General features: G+C 42.1%; 1 protein-coding gene and 1 long non-coding RNA gene across 3 annotated transcripts in view; both read left to right on the top strand.

The window, feature by feature from the left end:
• The first annotated feature begins 4,539 nt into the window (after nucleotides 1–4,539).
• SOWAHB (sosondowah ankyrin repeat domain family member B) lies at nucleotides 4,540–8,839 on the top strand. Of its 2 annotated transcripts, XM_032457508.1 has the most exons (2): nucleotides 4,540–4,866; nucleotides 4,995–8,839. In XM_032457508.1, the coding sequence occupies exons 1-2, from the start codon at nucleotides 4,822–4,824 to the stop codon at nucleotides 7,344–7,346; spliced, it is 2,397 nt and encodes a 798-aa protein (XP_032313399.1). In that variant the 5' UTR covers nucleotides 4,540–4,821; the 3' UTR covers nucleotides 7,347–8,839. The 2 variants fall into 2 exon arrangements, with proteins under 2 accessions (XP_032313399.1, XP_014419592.2); XM_014564106.2 differs by having other exon boundaries at nucleotides 4,541–8,839.
• Nucleotides 8,840–9,522: 683 nt separating this feature from the next.
• Nucleotides 9,523–21,542, top strand: part of LOC116656797 — a 44,984-nt gene continuing 32,964 nt past the window's right edge. Inside the window, exons 1-2 of the long non-coding RNA XR_004311770.1 lie at nucleotides 9,523–9,970; nucleotides 10,176–10,262. This is a non-coding gene — a long non-coding RNA (uncharacterized LOC116656797). The remainder of the gene's footprint in view (nucleotides 9,971–10,175; nucleotides 10,263–21,542) is intronic.

Genomic DNA, 21,542 nt, shown 5'->3' on the forward strand with positions numbered 1-21,542 from the left:
AAAAAAGTTAAAAAAAATATTTGATGTTCTGCTTACAGTAACCTAGGCTTCTCACTCCTATATTCATTTATTGCCTTTGAGCCTACTTTTTAACCTCACCAAGACTTCCTTGAATCTTTTCTCCCTGTGTCTTAGCCCCCTAATTAATGCAGTAGCCTTTTTTTTTTTTTTTTTTTTTCTGTTCTCAATGGGAAAAGTGACTTTCCCTGTCCTGTCCCGGGGAATCTCTTCACCTGAACTCTGGACTCCAGCCCCACCCTCACACCCCGTTTCATCAATTATTTACACTCTCCTCTAGATCTTTCAACTTATCCTTTCCTGGCTTTTTTCCTCCAGCACATAGACATGATCATATCTCTCTCCTTGTTTTTTTTTTTCAGTTTAATCATTCAGCAAGAATTTATTGAGTGTTACTTAAGCACCATGTATCTCTTCTAACAACTACCAAAAACCAAACAAATAAAAAATTTAAGTTACACAATCCGATATTCTCCTTATCTAGAATTCTCTTTGTCCTTCCTTTCACAGTCAAGTCTTTCTCACCTGACTCGAACCCTACTCTCTCCTCACCCCTCTGTAACCTGACTTCTGTCCCCATCACTCTTTTGAGACTGCTCCTAGCTCAGCCTCAGGGACCTACCAGGCAATGGTCACATTTCACTTCTTATCTAAGTTGGCATCAACTCCAGAAAGCTGTTCCCCTTCTGCTCCTGGGCCTCTGTGACACCACACTCAGTCATGTTCTTCCTCCCTCTCCAGCCGCTCCTTCTAAGTCTCCTAACAGGTTTCTTTTCCTCTTTCTCTTTGGTAACTGTGGATTCACCCGCTCCCTCCTTCCCTTCCCTTGGCAGGCATACTCTTTGTAAGCAATTTTATCATCATCTGTGGTTTAAATGACCATTTATATATGCTAATGTCATACATTGTTACAGCCTCCAATCTATATGGTCAACTGCCTTCTAGGCATTCCTGTTTTTAATGGCCCAAAGGCACCTCAAACTTAATATGTCTCAAACTGAATTTATCTTCTTTGTTTCTAGAACTGACTGTTCATTCTGCATTTCTATCCATATATATGGTAACATCCATCCATCTAGGGACTCAGGCCAGATGCATGACAGAAGGCAGGTTGTTCCTCACGTCCAGACTCCTGTGGCTGCAAATCCTATTGACTTGCCACCCCTCTCCCATCCATCCATTCATCTGCCTTTTTCTGACACTGCTGAACTTGGACCTTTTGGCTCCCTTATCTGGATCATCTCAATAATTTCTGGACTGGTTTTCCTATTGGCCTTTATCTCCTTTCTCCCACCTAGAGATTTGATATTGTTTTTTCTTCATCATTGTTGTTGATTTACATCTTTTTTTCTTTAGTGTCTTTTTCAGACTAAAAAGGAATATACTCTTATCATAAAATAGCCAATAGTTTATAAGGCTGTAAAGAAAAAGGTAAAGTTACCCCTGATCCAGTCCTCAAATCTTACTCCCAAAAACTTTTTTTTTCTAAAAATAGGAATTTATTAATCATGCTTTACTTCTTCCACTTTAAGAGGCACCTTCCCCCCCCCCCACATTTTAACATCTCTGAAATCAAACTATCATACAATCAATAGTGTCTTAGATTTGGTTAGATACATTATTGTTCTGCAATGTCCTATTTTTACTCGTTAATATGGGTCACAATTCCAAACTGGCACTTACCTCCAGGATAATGTTTCTAAAGTACAAATCTGGTCAGGTCACTAACCCTCCTAAAAATTCTTCAAAGGCTCCCCTCCCCACCCCAACCCCTTCATCTTCTGACTCCCTCCTAATTTTGCGAGTCTTGTTTCTAGCACATCCACATAGATCCTCTTCCTTAAAGCCAAGTAGACCTATTTGCAGTTAGTTCCCCAAATATGCTCTGCTGAGCCAGATCTTGGGCTTTTGCACCAACGTTTCCTCTGCCTCTTCCTCACCAATTCTACTCCAAGTTGCCTTTTATTGGAGAATTGTCCTGATCCTCCAAGCTGAGCCTGGGTTCTTTCTTTATGTACTGCCTCTCAATTTCTCCAGGATCTGACCTTTGTTAAATCACTTCACACACAGGTTTAAGCCATTTCTCTTGTTTGTTGCTCCCAATAAAGAGTGAGTTCTTGAGCATGCGTTCTTTATACTTGTTTCCAGCAGTGCTACAGCCACGTAGGTGCCACATTAATATTCCTGGAAATAAAGAAGTCTCTGTGAGGGACGTATAAAAATGTTCCCTGAGATAAGGTGAAGAATATTCTAATTAACCATCGCCTTAGCCTGGGACAAGACAGAGAAAAAGGAGGAAAGAAGGTCTTAATACTAAGCCACCTGGGCTCCCGGAAAGCTAAAGCAATGGGGTTTTTTTTCCTTCCCCTCCCCTGCTTTATATTCCTCCGGACCTACTCTTCCCACTCTCAACTAAAGAGAATCTGATTTTAACAACTATGACCTTGGTGACCCCTTCCTTTCTTTCTAGTCCTAAGTGCTTCAAGTTCAAACCTCTATGTTGTCACCTCTTGCCACAAGCTCCCTTTTTGGTAACCAGTTCTGACAAGTACCAAAGGGGGATTCTTTCCACTTGCCGCTCTACAGCGCCCAGCTGCATTTTGTTTGGCCTCCCTTCCACCCCAGGTATAGACACACCTCACAGTCCCAGCAAGACTCCACCAGGAAATAAACACAGAAGGAAGCTAAAGTTTAATACAAAACTTGTATTCTAATAACTAGCCTAAAGGCTTGGTGGGGTAGGGTATAGCTCAAGTGATAGAGCGCATGCTCAGCATACATGAGCTCCCAGGGTTCAATTCCCAGTACCTCCATTAAATAAACAAACAAACAAACCTAATTACCTCCCCAGACAAAAAACAAATACAAAAAAAACTAAAGGCTGGAAGTTACTGTAAAGACCTCAGTGGGAAACATTTGCCCCCTCTTAACTCAATATTGGGTTTAGATTCAAAAAAATGCCAAAAATAGACAAAAAGGTTTCCCAGTTTTTCTTTCTGACCTAGATAATTTAAAGCCAAGGATTCCAATTCATTCATGGAAAAGTACCAGGGTATGCTGAGGACTTAGAACGAAGCTCACCTAATGTGGCCTGTGTGGCATTCAGTAAAACTGGCCCATGCTGAAACACGCTGACAACTGTGGGACCAACATACTTTCAATGCCTTCCCTTGGCACAAAGGACAGGGACTCATGAAACAATCAGAAATAGTAGAGCCAAAGGAGAAAAAAAGGAAAGATGAAGGTCATACAGGAAGGAAGACTGGCAAAAGACAGGGCAGGAGAAAATAGGCACTTTATAATGGGAAATATAGCCAACAGGGGATTCCAAAAATAAGCAAATTTGCTGTCACAGTAGGGGCTGAGGGCAACTAGTCACAACTGAAAGAAATGGGAAGACAGCTAAAGAAAGAATGGGAGAGGGTGCGGAGCCAGATAGGCAAATAGATAAAGCCAGGAAAGTATCTCTGGCATGTAAACAGGATTGATTTTTTTTTTAAGTCTCAACTCAGAGACCAGATGGATTATTACAGAAGGGACAAGGTCAGCCTGTGGTTAAATAAAATGAAGGGGGAAAGCAGCTGTTAGGAGAAGGACTGTGATTCTACTGTCTTCAAGAGACCAGCGTTTTGAAACTAGAGTTTTGGAATTCGATATTTGGAATTAGGAAATTCACAGCCCCTCAGTGGAGAATTAGAGTCAAACAGACATTCTAACATTGAGAGCAGCCACGTCAAATCAAGCTAGACTGCAATGCTGAACATTCTGAACGTGTGAAGGAAATCTTACCTTTAGAGGGAAAAGACTTCACCACTTAAGCCAACACAAAAGAGACTGTACAAATCTGTTCACAAATTTTGGAGTAAATAAAAACAAAGTAACACTAGACATCAAATACCTTAACTGCTGAGAAGTAATTTCTGTTCATTTCCGCTACCAGGGGATCATTTCATAATTCCTGTTCAGTTCAACCACCAAATTTGATTTTCCTGGCATTTTAACGTTAGACAATTAGGAAGAAAAAAGGCCGAAATCAACCTGTAACCTTCAGAGTGATTTCTCTTTTCAGTACAGACTTTGGTGTATTTGGACTCCTTGGAGCCAGCGTTCGGAGGGCAGGATCACCAGATCAAGACAGGCTTGTTTTAGATGCAAAATGAGCCCCCCCCCCCATCTGGACACGGCCTCAGGGAATCTGAAATTACTACCCTACAGCGTTAATAAAAGTATCTATCTGTTGGCGAGACCGCAGGGTGCTGGTTAATTTGCACCTTTTCCTCCAGCCTTCGACTTCAGCCGTGACTTAACGCAGAGAAAGGAGAGAGCGGGAACAGATCTTCTATTGTTTTCGTTTCCTACGTGGCTGAGACCCAAAGGAGCGGCGGGTCGCCTACCTGCTTTCCATTCCCCCGGCCGGGAGCAGCTGCGCGTCCTGCAGAGAGGTTCGTTGCCGGCTCCGGCTCGCTGACGACCTCACCTACGGCATTCTCCCGGGTTCGGACCAGTCTGACTCATCTGGGATGGGTGGCAGGGGTGGGGGAGACCTCGGAGGGCGGAGGGACAGGAGGAGGCGGGCCGGGCCCTTCCCCCAGAGTCGGAGAGGAGGCGTCGCCAGGGCGCAGGTGAAACCGACTCCGACCTATCCCGGGAACTTTCGCTGCGGGGACTGGCTGCGAGAGGCGAGCGTCGCACAGGGGCGGCCCCGGAGCCGCCTTCTCCCACCCGGGCCGCGCGCGGGGACTCAGCCCCGGGTCACCCGCGGCCCTCTTGGCATGTTCGGGGGCTGCGAGCAGGCCGCGGCTGATGGAGGCGGGTGGCGCCGCCCCGAGCGCAGGTGACACAAGCCAGGTCAGGGTTTCTGCTGGCGGGGGAGAGCGTAGGGAGGGCGGCACGCAGACACCCCGGGGCCGGGGGACGGCAGGGCAGCGATGGCCCGAGAGTTGAGCCAGGAGGCACTACTGGACTTTCTGTGCCAGGCCGGAGGCCGAGTGACCAACGCCGCCTTGCTGAGCCACTTCAAGAGCTTCCTCCGAGACCCCGACGCGCCCCCCAGCCAGCACCAGCGCCGCCGCGAGCTTTTCAAGGGCTTCGTCAACTCGGTCGCCGCAGTGCGCCAGGACCCCGACGGCACCAAGTACGTGGTGCTCAAGAGGAGGTACAGGGACCTTTTGGGGGAGGAGGGGCTGCAGCGACCCAGCGACCCGCCCGCGGCCGCCGCCCCTGCAGGGGGAGCTGCGTCCAGCGCCCCGCGAAGCGTGCGCGGGGGGGAACCGCGGCCGCCGCCGCAGCAGCAGCCCCGGCGGCGGCGGCGCGAGAAGGAGCCGGAGGAGGAGCCAGCAGGTGCCGCAGCGCCAGCCGCCGACGCAGGTTGCAATGGACTCCCGGCCAGCGGCGCCCGAGAGGCGGCCCGCGGAGGCGGCGGGCAGAGGGGCAGCTCCCGCCACCGGGCGCCGGTGCCCGCGGCTGCAGCGGCGGCTCCTCGGGAGGGAACGAGGTGCGCGGCGGCCGAGACGCAGGGCCACTGCTGCTGGGAATGTCTCCAGAACGGCCAGGGGGGACTCCAGGGCGAGCCGCTGCTCAGCGGCCTCCCCGACCCCGCCATCACAGCCACCGCCACCGTCAGCGCCGAGGAGAAGCCGGCACCGGCTCCGCCTGCTCGGGAAGACCGCGGGGCTCCCAGGCCGCATCGAGAAAGTGTGCCCGAGGAGCCCCGGCCCGAGCCCGCCGCGCCCCTCTCGTCTCCTCCAACCGTCGAGGCTGCTGGGAGCCGGGTTTCCTCTCTTGCTTTGCAGTCTGCTCCCGCTTCCCCCAGAGACCCGCCGGAGCTGGTGACCCCGGGCTCTCTGCGTTATTCGACCCTGCAGCAGCAGCAGCAGCGCACTCGGGAGTGGGTGGCCAGACACCCCCAGACACCGGAGGCCCGGGACCATGGCCCCATCCGAGCCTGGTCGGTGCTGCCAGACAACTTCCCCCAGCTACCCTCAGAGCCAGGCTGGTGGGTGCTGGAACCTAACTCAGCGCCATCTGACCCTCCTCTTTCCTCTCATTCTCGCTTTCCCGCTGTTCCGGAATCCTGTCCTGGGAATTCGCCACTGGCAGTCTTTCGTAGCATTCGTTGTCAGCTGTCCCTACAGGATCTGGATGACTTTGTGGACCAGGAGAGCCACGGCAGTGAGGAGAGCAGCAGTGGACCCAAAGAGTCCCCTGGGGGTTCTGAAGAAGGGCTGCACGTTGCTCTTGGAGCCTCAGATTGGAGAAGGCTCAGGAATCCAGCTGGAGACCCTTTTCCAAAGGAGGGCAGTTCCAACAGGGACCCTCAGGGCCTCAGAAATAGAGGGGAGGGTCACACCTCTCAGCCCATCCCAACAGGAGCTGATGGCCTTGCAGGCCACCCCCAGCCTTTGCCCTGGCCAGCTCCCAAATTAAGGAGATCCCTAAGGAGGAGCTCTAGGGCAGGGAGAGCCAAAGTGTCCTCCTCAGATGAGGAGTGCCTTGAGGAAGATTTGCTGAAAAGGAACCGTCGCCCACCCCGGTCCAGGAAACCCTCCAAGGCAGGAACAGTGTCCAACCCATGGGTGGATGCCGCTTTGACACCAAAACCTGCAGACATTAAGGCTGCTTTTGCCGATCGTGGGTGTCCACATAGCCCATGGGCCCCTGGAGGGGAGAGGCCTGCAGCCTTGGTCCCCCACAGATCTTCTGATCACAAGTCATCCCTGGTTCCCCTCGATGCCAGGGAGCATGAATGGATTGTGAAGCTCGCCAGTGGCTCTTGGATTCAGGTGTTGACTTTGTTCTGGGAGGATCCCCAGCTGGCTTTGCACAAAGACTTTTTGACTGGGTACACTGCCTTGCACTGGATAGCCAAACATGGTGACCTGAGGGCCCTTCAGGACTTGGTGTCGGGTGCACAGAAGGCAGGGATTGCTCTTGATGTAAATGTGAAGTCCAGTTGTGGGTATACCCCACTCCACCTTGCAGCCATTCATGGCCACCAGGGCATCATCAAATTGCTAGTGCAAAGGCTGGCGTCTCGTGTGAATATCCGGGACAGCAGTGGGAAGAAGCCGTGGCAGTATCTGACCAGTAATACCTCTGGGGAAATATGGCAGCTCCTGGAAGCCCCACGGGGCAAGCCCATTTTCCCTGCCTATCCTTTGGTTCGAAACTCTTCCCCCATCAGGAAGGCCAGGAACAGGGATGTATCTAGACATGTCACCCGAAAGACTTCCCTTGCTGCACTACTCAAAAGTCAGCACAACAAATGGAAGTTGGCCAACCAGTATGAGAAATTCTCTCCAAGGGAGAGAGAAGAGTACAGTGACTGAGTGGGCCCCTCTCTCCAACATGCTACCACCACCGCCCATCCTTGAGCTAGTCAGTGAGCATTCAGTGGGGAGTGGAAAACTTGGCAAGGAGTTGGTCAAGAGAGAGGTCAAGTGAGATGGCCTACCTAGTGTTTACCTCCCTAGATTGTGTCACACATTCAGGACCTCAGCGGTCTTCCAAGCTTTCTGACGGCTCAAGTCCTTGGGCCAGTGAAACCTTAACAAGGAGCAGAGGCAGGTGCTTACAACCCAGGTGTCCTTCCTCTTCCCTGGCCACCAGAGAACCGGGCACAGCAGGCCACGCTGTTCTCCCAAGCAGCGATCCCAGGCCTTGGCTAGAGAGGGAACAGGTGTCTAACAAGAAGAGAGACAATTCAAGGAATTGATGAAGCTCAAACAAAATCCTCTCTCTGGCTAGGAGCTCTCTGGCTCCCATTCATTTGGAGAATAAATCTTGGCTCAGAGTGAAAAGCACCAGGTTGGAAATCAGATGGCTCCTCTTCTTTTCCTTTTATTTTGGCGTTCATATCTGAAATAAAATTGTTGCTGGAGAGTAGAACTTGATTTAAGAGATTCCTCAGCCCTGTCCTCAGGTCTTTCTTTGAATGCAACCTATGGTGGCCAATGCCAGGAATGGTTAGTGCATTGTTTCAGAGAAGCATTTGGGTAAGATCCAGTTATGACTGACATTCAGGCCCTACTTAAAAAAAAAAAAAGATCAACCTGAGGGGAACTTTCCAAATGTAAAAACTGCATGTCTCATTTGCAGAATGACTGAAACATCTTTCATGGAAACTGCCTGTGTAACAAAGAGCAGAATTAGCATTAGCAGTTTTCACTAAGTTTGAATGGCCCACGTTCATACTCTTGAAAAGAGAGAGATGGTTTGTTCCGAGGGAAGCAGTAAGGGTTAAGAAGTGAATGCCTCCCCACTAGGAATCTTCTAAGCTGCTAAATATAATTTTATTTGCACTAAACTTGTTGCCAATTAAGATTAAATACTAGCCTTGAAGTGCTGTATCTCTAGCAGGAAGTTGGTCCTTCTAATTGCTTGTGATGGGACTGATCTTTGTGAGTCCATGGAATGAGAGAATGAATGGCTAATTTATAAACTACAGTAGAACATCAAGATTTCAGAATGTAAATTCAAAGAGGGCTGAAAAATTAAGTGTCCAAGTGGAAATAGTTAATTTTTTATGGAAATGTTTTCATGTGCTGTGGCGAAGATGCTGTATTTTTAAAGTATTTTTGTGTTTCTTTTGGCTATTTTCCCCCATTAAAATATCAGCATATCTTTGTAACTTACTGTACTTATGCTGATTACTGTTAACTTTCTTCTTTACAAAATTGTGTCTCAGTGAGTGGCAAATATTTTTGTTTCTTTGGAGTTTTACGTAATGATTTTGCTGTTGTAAATATATCTCTGCTCTATTAGAAAACAACAAAAAATAGGCATAATAAATCAAACTGCGGGTTGTTTTTCTCAAAAAAAAGAGAGGAAACTTTTGCAAATCAAATCAAGGAAAAAAGTGACAAGCATAGACGAGGGTAATGGTTAAGAGAGTTGAAATTTTTAAAAATAAAAGTTAAATATCTAGGCAAATACTCGTAGGAAAGGGAGTGATTTTCCAAGGGAAAAAAAATCACCAAAATGTCAACTTCTTTTAGAAGCCAAAGAATGTTTTTACTTTACATATTGTTATCATGACATGAATTTATTCAACAAATGTTTTACTTGGTAAAATTTTATAAAGATGAGTGGGACATGACTTCCCCCTCCTGAAACTTAAAATCTAACAAGACATGTTTTTAATTGATTTATACTCTACCTTGCCCCCAAGCTGTCTTTTGAAACCGCCCTGTATCAGGTATAAGCTTTTAAAATGAGGCAAAGGATAAAAAGGTGGTACCAGGAATGAAGAGAAAACAACTGCAATGCAAGAAAAAAAATGTTTTTCCAAGTGTCTTAAGTACAAAATCAAGTGCTCCAGTGTATTTCAGAGAGAGTCCTTTGGGCTAAGAAAATCAGGGTGGGCTTTTGGGAGGCCAGGCATCTTTTTAAGTGAATGATGCTGGCTTTCCGAAGAAACCAGCTTTGTTAGAAACCAGCTGTGTTGGTTCTACCACATTCTTTCCTTCTGCTTCAGTGCGTGATTTCCAGAGCACAAGGTTGGCTGATTACTCAATGGTTAGAACACCATCCTGAGTCCCAGGTTCATTCTCACAAGAATCTATCAGGTCCCTCTGACCTTTGTCCACACATCCTATCTATGATGGCAGTCACGTTTCTTATATGGTCCACGTGTATGTTGGAAGGGGGTAGCAAAGAAGAGGCTGTTGAGAGCAGGTTAAAACACAAACCTGATGACATGACCCTTTGGCTCACGTCACAAAGCACAGGCTGGGAGCACTGCCAGGCCCAGCCTCCTGCCGGCCACTCCCTGCCACCAACCCCACACTGAGGCCTCACCTGACCCACTGGGGACGAATGCCCTTACCCTCCCAGTTTCTGTCTTGGTGCTGAATTCCTTTACCTTCGAATCCCTTTCGCTATTTTCTTGGTGAACTGGCTCTTATTTTTCAAGGGACAGCTCAAGTGTCTCAGCCTCTATGAAGATTCCAGAGTAAGCACCTCCAGTCCAGAAGACTGATAGCCCCTTCGTCAGAATCTCGTAATGCTAGGTCCACGCCTCACTTAGAGTTGTTGCCACGTAGTATTTTAGACTGTTTTCTTTTTCCTTGAGACTTTGAATGTCTGAGTATCAGAGAATGTATTTTTCAATTCACCTAAATGTAGCAGATACTTACAGAGCATCTACTCTGTGACAGACGTAACTCCTGCCTTCGAGAACTCATCGTCTGCTATGAAGGAGAACGTGAGGATGAGGTCACAGAAAAATAACTTCAGCACAGGAGGTGAGTGGGGAGACTCGGGCATGAAGACCCTGAGGGTGCAGAGAAGGGGATATTTCTGGGGCACTTTCTCTAGACCAGCCCCTATGTTTATGTTGGAGACACAACATTCAGGAGGACACACATGTTTCCTGCTCTTGTGGTACTTTCTTGGACTGCGGAAGTCGGGAAGGTAACATGGAACTTAGATAGTCAAGTGGAGAAAGGAGGAAAGAATATTCCAAGAGGAGGAGGAGCAGGAGCAAAGCTGCAGGGTGTGTTTGCAGGATGCTTAGCCGCTCATGGTGGTGGGGGATATGTGGCTACTGCTGTGTGGCAGCCTTGAGGTGGTGTGGAGCAAGGTGAAGAAGGAAAGAGACTTTTTAAGGTCAGGTTGGAAAAAGGGTCTTTTGTGATATCAAGAGAAATAGGCATTTTCTAGGAAGCCAGGGATTGTCATATCTCCTCCAGAAAACCTTAGTGTTATTCCAAATATAGAAACTCCTGGTCTTAATCTGAAGGCAAGAAAATACATAAATAAATCAAAGAACTACACAGGATGTACTCCATTTTAAAGTTTCCCTTTCAGATTTTCCTTGTCTTTGATGTCAATGCTTGTTTGCTAGCTTGTAGGCAATAAAATGATTTAATAAATGACAATTTAATATTAAAGGCAAACATTAGAAACTGGTGATAATCTTAGCTCAACCCCTTGCTTTACTGTAGATATAGTTGTAAAGTAGTGGGTTTTCATCTTATAATTATATGTAGTATCTACCATAGCCTTTTTTTCTGCTAATAAAATTGCTTCTGGTTCAACATTTCAGGATGTTGCCCATAGCATGCCATGACTTCCAGATGCGTTGAATCCTCCATAAATTTTTTAAAGTAACAACTTTATGGAGATAGAGCTCACATCCCATGCAATTCACCTACTTAAAGTGTACAGTTCAATGGTTTTGAGTATATTCACAGAGTTGCACGACCATCACCACAATAAATTCCTATACGCATCTGAGAACTACTGACATAGGCAATGGGGAGCCATTGACGGTTTAATGCAGGGGAGTGACACATATAGGCTGGGGTAGAGCAAAGATTCCTCTTGCTACAGTAAAGGAGGCAAACTAGAAGCAGAGATCAGTTAAGTTATTGTAGTGTCTTAGTGTCATATTGGAAATTGGGATGTTGACTCAATCAGCTGGGTAAGGTGAATAAGATCAGATATTTACAATGAGGAAAGAAAATTTTAGTTGGAGAGTTGATAAGGATCAGAAGGGATTAGGTAAGATCCCAAAGGATCTCTGTATTTCCTCTCATCTCTAATGCCCTGGTTCAGCAATTAGACCACTTCATGACTGTGATGACAGTCTAGGTTCAGGTGACACTGATCTAAGAGAATAAATTCAGTCTCTGTGCAGGCTGTTTAGCACAGCACTGTAAGTGTGTGTGCTTCTGTTTGCTGACATCAAACAAATGATTAAAAATATGTAATGAAAGGGTAAGATAGTAGCATATAAAGGCTCATGACAATGAGCTAATCTCCTTGGGTTCCTGTCATGGCTGGGACAACTTTCAGTTTCTTGATTTTCTCATTTTTAAGATTTTTTTTTTAAAGATCAAATGAACTCACACAAAGTCCTTAGAAAATGCATGGTACGTAGTGAATCCTCAACAAATGTTAGCTATTATTTTTTTTTTTAATTGAAGTATAGTTGATTTACCATGTTGTGTTAGTTTCTGGCTCACAGCACGGTTATACGTATATACTTTTTCATATTCTTTTTCATTATGGGTTATTACAAGATATTGAATGTATAGCTATTATTATTTTAAATACCATTCAAAATATACAGTTCACTTTAAATTTCCATCTATGCTGAAGACAAAGAAATTCTCTAGTTGACTTAAAAGGTGCTACAAGACTGAGATTTGCTGATAAAGCCTAACATTTCTCCTTATGCTTCTACATAAAAAGATGCTCGTATTTCTCATTTCAATTGAAAAAGACCATCCAACTATCTCTTGTGTGTAACAATCATGAGCCATCGTGGTATGTCATTAAACAGAATTAGGTTTAATTGAAGTCATGTAAACTATTATCAGTCAAGTTAGCAGCTCTGGTGTAGCCTGGAATTGAAACCCAGGCAGAACTCTGAAGGGGTGGAGGCTTACAGGGAGTTCAGTGTGTGTGTATGTAAAGCTACCATCACTCATGAAATCTGCAGTATCTAAGTTCAGCCATGCAGTAACATTACCAAAATTCCACTAACTCGATCAAGATGAAGTCTCACTAGACTGGATTAAACATTATTGATAAATTGAAATGTTATTCCTCTTTGGCACAGTACTTCTTGGTTTCTAGCTCCTGTCATGAAATCTTGTGAAAACTGAGTCTGGAACTATTTTGCATCCCCTTCTAGGATTTTTGTTTTATTTTGTTTTGGGAGGGGTAATTAGGTTTATTTATTTATTTATTAATGGAGGTGCCAGGACTTGGTGTGTGCTAAGCACACATTCTGCCACTGCACTGTACCCTCCCCCACTGGAATCACTTTTCAGCTGTGAGGTATACGCATCATTTACAGGAGCAGTATCCAATGGGGATGATCTTTCACACCTATTTTCCCTTCTGATCTTTATTCTTGACCAACTGCCACTTTCCGTCAGGACTTGACAGAGGGGTTGAAACTCAAGACTACTTGCTACTTGTTAAGGTTTTTGAATTATTTGAAATTTTCAAAGATCAGTATTATTGATAGTCTATGTCACTCCAAAACACCCCTCTCCACCACATATGTTCAAGCATAGATAATGGGGAATTGAATTGGTTATATTTATATTCTTACTCCACAAGATTTATTGTGTTTAGTTAAGATGTCTCCCAGAGTCCTAATAAAGGAAGGTATCTGCATAAGGCAACTTGACCGAGTGAGCATGAAAACTCCTAATCTTGAGAGCAGCCTGTGATTCTTTGAGAAAGAGATTATTTCTCTAAACATAGGGCACAGACAAACACCTACAGGCAGGAGCTATATTAAGTGCCGCCTGACCATAACCCTATGTCCCTTATATGTGTGTCACCTTACACGTTCTGTGGTCTCTTGGCTTCAGGTGTTTTCCTTCTAAAAGCTCTTTCAAGACCACCTGGAAAAGGAGAATGACAGACAGGTGGACAAGTATCACCTGTCAATCCCAGCACTGTGGGCACAGGACAGCTCTTATTCTATCAGAGTTAACGTTTTCTCTTTATTGTGGTACACATCTGACTCAGATTCCATTTTGGAGGTCTTTGTGTGGTATTTCCTGAGGTTCAAAACTCTTTATGTCTTTATTCATTTCCTGTGAGTTGAAAAAAGAAAATCCTTATCCTTTATAAATTTAAAGCCACAGCATCCTGACACTGGCTTATGATGGAAATTGACTTTGAAGTAACGAACTATTTGGTGTTCCTAAAAAAAAAAGAAGGAAGTTTATATAGAAGTTAAGCAGTGTTTTGTTATGTAGGATGGTACCACAATAAATAGTTCCATTACCTGGTAGGTTTGTGAAATGGATTTCTCTGGATAATAAATTATTCTAATTAATAGGAATTTCTCACATGTACTTCACATGATTAATAGTTTAAGAAAACTGAACTACAATTAAAAATACTCAGCACTAAAACTAAACACAAAGTAATTTATGATTTTGAAAAACCATACAAGATCCTTAAGTGCTTTGTGCTTATTATAAATATCAATTATCTTTGCATTTAGATAAAGAACTAAAGTCAGTTGATGAAAAGTTAGGTTCTATAAATTTTATATTTATTTTCACATTTTAAAGAATTTGGTGGGGGAGCTCAGTGGTAGAGTGCTTGCTTAGCATGCACCAGGTCCTGGGTTTAATCCTCAGTACCACCATGAAGGAAGGAAGAAAGGGGAAGGAAGGAAAGAAGGGAGGAAAGAAAGAATTTTTAAATTATACAAATGATACATGTTTATTGTAAAAAAAAAAATAGATAATGCTGATAAAGAAATACAGAAGAAGAAAATAAAATTGCCCTAATTTCAGTACCTTAGGGTAATCACTGGTAATATTTTAGTGTGTATCATTCCAGAATTTATATCAAAATGAAATCATACTGTGCATCGTAATTTCCAACCTATTTTATTGTTAAGTATATTGTAATTTTTGCATTTGAATTGGGTATTGTTATTGAGTTCAAGATTAAAAAAAGTTTAGCTCTTCAGGTGGTTGAATGTGTGGCAGTTCAGAATTCATTTGCAGACCAGACTTTGCTTCATTGTCACGTCCTTTCCATACAGGGCTAGATCCTAAATGTATTAAGTTTTAAATTATTTTAAAAATCATTTTTTGCATTCATTTGACTTGAAGCAATGATGTTCTTTTGTTTTTAATCAGCTTTTTTTTTTTTTTTTTTGCCCAGTGTTCTGGGTGCATAACCTTTCAGGCAGGAGGCCCCTCCTCCAGAAAACTGGTTGCCTGCTCCTGCTTGTAGGAAAACAAGAGAGAATTCCCAGCTGTGACTGCCCATCTCACACCTGTAGCTGTTCTGTTTGCTTGTGGGGCAGTGAAGATGTGAGACAGGTGTGGGCCAGATATGATTACGACTTAAAATGAGCTGATCTACCAGTATCGTTGGTCTGGTTTTTCTCTTTATTTATTTATTTTGATAGCTAGAACTTCTTTATCATTCAACATAAGAATGAGGAAGGAGAGATAGGAATCTCAAAGTTTTTTTTCTGATCATATTAACTCTTTTAAAGTATTTCCTGAAGATGAAAATTGCTGCTAGTTTTTTTAAATAATACTTTTTAAAAATCAATTCAAACATAGTTACAAAAGATATAACCTAGGGAGTAATCAGTTCTAATAATTTCCAATGCCATAAATCCCTTTTAACTTTGGATTGACTAGTTATAGCCAGCCTACATATTTTATTTTGCCTTCCATTATGTTCATTAACAGCATACTCCATATATTAAAACAATTTTCCCAGTTTACATTTTTAATAGCCAGCAGGCATATCACTATGTTAACATATAATAGTTTGCTTAGCCATTTCTCTCCTCTTTGACATTTGGGTCATTCTCACTATAACAAATAGTAGTGATATATCTTTTTAAAATAATTGTAAGGTCCTTTATTTTTTGCCGATTTTCCCAGGTGCAGTTTTATAGCTGACACTTATATTTACCGCCTTGTACTTCAGAAGGATTGAGTCAAATTAAAGTGACACGAGCAAGGGGGTAAAAGAGAAGGAAATCTGAATAAGTGATAGACTTTAGATAATAATAAATCAATGGTGGTTCATAATTGTAACAAATGTATTATACTTACGTAAGATATTACTAATAGGGGAAACTGTGTGTGGGTGTGTGTGTGTGTGTGAGTATAAGGGGTCATTTTAACTCTGTGAACTATTTGCTCAGTGTTTCTGTAAATCAAAAGCTGTTCTTAAAAAGTCTATTAATTAAAAAAAAAGAAGGGGAGTACAGAGCAAAGATGGGAAAACATTTACAAGGGACAGGAGTAGAGGGTAAATAGAGTTTGTACAGTTTTTCAAATTTCTTTAAGTTTGATTTATTTCAAACTAGAAATTTTTAAAAAATACATAACTGATTATCCCTTTCTTAAACCACATCTATCCTAAATGCCCACCAATAATTAATCCTGCAATTTCATAAGGGGATGTTATCATTATATAAAAGATTGGTTCCCGCCAATGGGAATTTCAAATGGCCTGTTACTAGGCAGAATCCAAGCTCTCCACAACTGGGAAGGGGTTAGGGCTGACCAAGGACAACCAGAGGCTGTTTCCCAGCCAGGTAAATAAAGGTGTGTCATCCAACAGGTATGTCCCAGCAGCCATTTGAGTTTTAAAGGGGTATCTTGAGCCTCTGTCCCTCTGGCAGTGGTTTTCAAAGGACCCCACATTCCCGATAGTCTGTTGCCCAGGGCCTTCTTCCTAACCACTCCCCAGCCCCACCAATTTCTTAGAAGTGGCCTTGGGGGCTAGGGAGAGGTGGGCGTGCACACAGGGACCAACACCTTAGCCTGCAGTTAAAAAAAATTATCAGCAACAGCAGCACAGAACAGTTAACAGCTTTTTTTTTCTTACAAGCTCGATTTTGTGGCTCTGACTCCTGACCAATTATTGCATCTTAATTACGTGACTGCTAGAGAAGTAAGAACTCAGGCTGGTTACAAATAGAATGAAATTCCCTTTAGAACTAGGTGAAAGCTTCCAGCATAGATTTCCTTTACTTTTCATTGCCGACTCCAAGCAGTTGGACATGTACTTGGCAAGGGCTGGGACTGTGAGCACATGGAGTATGTGGATGTCCCACTTTCTCGCCTCCAGGGCATCTCTGGGAGAGAGGAATCTGTGCCAGCCAGCCAGATTCTCACTGCACTCTCCAAGTTTTAAGATGATAAAATTACATTGACATGCAGATGAGACGTTATCATTGTTTGTCCATGTCCAAACAGTGACTGAATAGCAAAGTTTCTTGGAATTAGGAAAGGTTTTAAGTAGTTCTTTAGCTTGACTTTTATGTTTAACATACCATCAAAGGGGCCAGTTTAGAAATGATAAAGGTTCACCTACTGTGTTACTGTCCCAAGGCGGCAAGAGACAAGACATTTGTTAAAATTAAAAGCATAGGCGTTTTCTCTATTTTTCTATTTTCTATTTTTCCCTCAGAGCAAGCAAACCAAGGTGAAGTGCTCTGTAAAACTCCCAGCTTGGCATCACTGGAGTCCGCTGTGCTGTAGGTTGGCGAACTTTGCGGCATTCATCTTCCAGAGCAGAGCTCATTACATTTGGCCACTTCTGAATTAGAAATAGGTCAAGACCTTAGAAAATATTAGAAAACATGTTTTCTCACGTGTGGTCTATGGCTCATTTGCATCATTATTTTGCTTGTTAGATAAAAGTGGCTGATGCCTGAACTCCATCCCAGATTTAGCAAATGTGAATCTCTGGGGCCAGAATTGGGGAATCTCTCTTAACCCAGAGGCTCTGGTAATTATTCTGCTCACTGAAGTTTGAGGATGGGCTTTGCTCTACATTCCTCAGGCATTATGTAATAATTATAAATGTGGAAAATTATAGATAAGAGTCTCAGTATTTCCATGAGTGTTAGAGTTAATTTTCTTAGTTAATTTGGGCTATTTTCTGAATTTCTGAACAGCATTTCATAAAGCATTATAAATCTCTATCCCTATGCTCTCAAAGTGAAAGTCCTAAACAAAAACATCATCAGAGCTATCCCTTTTAGTCATGTGGGCTTTTAACATTTTTTTCATGTTATTTGCTTCAATGATTATTGTACTTAAAAATGATTATGATAATAAAATCATATTTAGAATTTGGAAAATAAAATAGAAGAGAAAACCCGTGCACTGCCCCACTGCACAAACCATACAGTGTTAGCCGTTTGATATATGTCTTATCGTAGGTTTGGGACTTTTTCCTCCTCTTTAGATAGTTGCAGTCATAGCATATTACAGTTTTTACTACATTATTCTAGATTCTTCTTGAACATTATTTTTAATATCTGTAGAATTTATGTAGCCATTCCTCTATTACCTATTGAGGGAGCTTGTTTCCAATTTTTAATTTTTTATGATTAATTCTTCAGGTAAACATTTATGCATAAAACATTTCTGCATTTAGAATTATTTCCTTAGGATTTGCAGAAGTGGAATTACTTGGTCAAAATGTAGCAGTTGCTTTTTGAAACATTTGTACAGATTAATGCAATTTCAATCTGGGCATAATAGGTGGTCCCTAAATTTTATACTTAAAAAAATCAGTCACTAAAATAATCATGAATGTTAATGATATATGTATATGTATGTATATAGAGAGAATATTAGTGATATATATATATGTGTGTGTATATATATATATATATATATATATAAACAATTCACTAAGAATCATCCTTCAGTGACAACTTCATAAATCGATTTATGTAGGCTTCTAATAGTGGAAGAATTATGCAGCAAGTCTTTTGTTGCTTTGAATAGAATATATGCTGTAACTATTGATTCTAACAGGTGCTCACTGCATGCCTCCCAGATGCCAGGCACTGTGCAAGAGAATAAGGTACACATATTCCCTCTTAACACCCGTGGAATTCACAGACTAGGGTGTGCTGGTGGAAAGAGAAATAAACAAGTACAAAATAATATGGTGAATGATGAGATAATATTCTTTATCTCATATTTCAGGGGCTTCTAATTTCATATCAAGCAGTCAGGGAAGGCTTCTTCAAGGAACAATGTCTAAGCTGGGACCTGAAAAGATGAATGTACCATGCTAAGGCCTGGCACATTCAAAATATCCCAGGGGCCAATGAAAACATCCTGGAGAGAAAATAGTTGGGCAGTTTTTTCAAAAAAGTTTAACATAGAGTCACCATATGAATTACCAAACCAATTCTACTCCTAGGTATATACCCCCCAAAATTGAAAATATATGTTCACACAAAAACTTGTACACAAATATTCATAGCAGCATTATCCATTACAGCTGAAGAAATGGAAATAACCCTACAAGTGAACTTATTTACAAAACAGAAACAGACTCACTGACATAGGAAAGAAACTTATGGTTACCAGAGGGGAAAGGGTGTGGGAAGGGGTAAATTGGGAGTTCGAGATTTGCAGATACTAACTACTATATATAAAATAGATAAACAACAAAGTCCTACTGTGTTGCACAGGGAACTATAGTCAATATCTTGTTACAGACCATAATGGAAAACAATATGAAAAAGAATATATATATATGTATAACTAAATCACTTTGCTATACACCAGAAACTAACACAACATTATAAATTAACTAACTTAAAAAAAAGAAGAAATGGAAATAACCCAAATGTTGAATTGATAAACAAAATGTGGTCTATTCATACAATGGAATGTTATTTAGTCATGAAAAGGAAACAAGTACTATTCCACACTACAACATGGATGAACGTTGAAAACATTATGCTAAGCAAAAGAATCCAGGCACAAAAGACCACATGTTTCATTTAATGAAATGTCTAGAGCAGGTAAATCCATAGAGACCGTGTAGATTAGCAGTGGTTGGGGGGTGGGTGTGGGGGGTATTTTGAATGACTGCTAATGGGTATGGGGTTTCTCTTATGGGTGATGGAAATGTTAGATAGTGAAGATGGTTGCGTGACATTATGAATCATTCACTTTAAAATGCTTAAAATGGTGAATTTTATGTTATATGAATTTTATCTCATGTTTTAAAATTGAAAAACAATGACAACAAAACTGGAGCAAGAGCTCAGCACTTTTGAGAAACTGAAAGAAACTCTGAATTACAGGAAAGCCTGAAGCAGAGAGAGTGAATGGGGAATGGTCAGCTATGAGCTGAAAAAATAACTGGGCCAGAGTTTGAAGGCCCTAAAACTATATTAGGGAGTTTGGCTTTACCCTGAGGCAAAGAGATGCTACTGGAGGAGATTCAGTAGGTTGGTGCCCTGACCTGATAATGTGTGTTTTCCGGTGTCTTCTGATGACAAAAGAAAGGGACAGAGAGGTTATTTTACCCGCGAGTTGTCAGTCAGGACTATTGCAAACTGACCTGAGGTCACTTGGTCATGCACAACACTTAGCTTCTTCTCAGAAGATGACAGTAACTGCTCAAGAAGTTTAAGGTACCAGTTACCTATCCGCCCACCCAACTCAATTGTGATACATAAATAACTCATTATAATAAAGGTAAGTCTCAGCCCAAATTCTGCTGCATGTTTTTCAAAAGAAGAATCCATTAGAAAGCTGAGTACAGTTTGTAACACCTGTTCTGTAAGCTCAGTGAGGTTCCCAGGTCTCTAGTTTTTCTAGGTGCTTCAACCCCACTCTGCATGAAAGGTTCCCACACACACAGTCTCCTCCAGTGGTTAACACCTTACATAACTACAGTATGAAATGTTTTAAATTACAAGAATACATCAGTAGTTTTCAGGAGACGTACATGATGTCTCTCCTGCTAATGCCATTACTGCAATTTTTTGTTTTGTTTGCTTTTTGGGGGGAGGTAATTAGATATATTTATTTTTTTCTTAATGGAGGTACTCGGAGTTGAACCCAGTACACATGCATGCTAAGCATGCTCTCTACCACTGAGATATACCCTCCCCACCCAATTACTGCAATTTTAAATGTATCACTAGTGCATTTTACAGTTGACGTTCAATAAAATATTCTCAACAGCATCACTGTAATTTAAATTCTTCATGGCATTATTGTTATTAGTTATCTGATAAATCCTAGCGATAAAATTTACTCCTCTCTATGGTATTATAATTTTTGTGTTCTTAAAACTCGTCATACATTAAAAATGTAACAAAATGCAAACACACATGTAGTGTTGTTTTTGGAACACAGTGGGCTTTTGTTTCTATCTTAGAGGAGCTCAGATTCTTTAGGAGTGGCTGGTGATTTGTTAGATGGGAAAATCTGAGTATCCTGATAATCCAACTCCTTTACTTTATAAATGAAGAAAAATGCCTAATTCGAGGTCACCCACCCCAGAAATTGACCCATCTTCTGACTTCCAAGCCATCTCTCCATCAACAAGTCCCCTAGCCATGGCTGAACTACCTGGCTCACTCTTGTCAGTTCACCTGTTAGATGCTTATATATATATCTCAATATATATCAATCACCATTCCAGACATTGGAGACACAGTGGTGAACCCAACACAGAAAAATGCCTGTCATCATGAAGTTTTTATTCTATTTTGGGGAAAAGGCAACAAACAAAAAGACAGATAAAATACCCAGTATGTCAGATTTTTCCAAGAAAAAAGAAATGGTATGGATGAGGATAAAGAGTGTCAGGGCAGTGTGGAGATTCAAACTTTTCCATGGGATGACCAGGAAAGATCTCACCCAAGACTATAATGTTCTTGATGCCAAGGTCTACTATGTCCTTATCATATTTATATATATCTTACAATACTTAGCACAGTGCTTTAAACATAGAAGACATTCAACATATATATTGAATTCAATATTTTCATAAATTGATTCTTGAAATAAAAACAAGCTAAGAGTAGGGGAAGGTATAGCTCAGTAGTACATGCTTACTGTACACAAGGTCCTGGGTTCAAGCCCCAGCCAGTACCTCTATTAAATAAATAAATAAATTTATTTATTTATTTAAAAAAACAAGCTAAGAAACCCCTTTTCTTTCAACAGAATGCAAAGAGTCATATAATTTCCATAAAGAAACTCCTTAATTATGAAGTAAACATTGTTAGT

Source organism: Camelus ferus, chromosome 2 (assembly GCF_009834535.1).
Source record: "Camelus ferus isolate YT-003-E chromosome 2, BCGSAC_Cfer_1.0, whole genome shotgun sequence".
NCBI lineage: Eukaryota > Metazoa > Chordata > Mammalia > Artiodactyla > Camelidae > Camelus > Camelus ferus.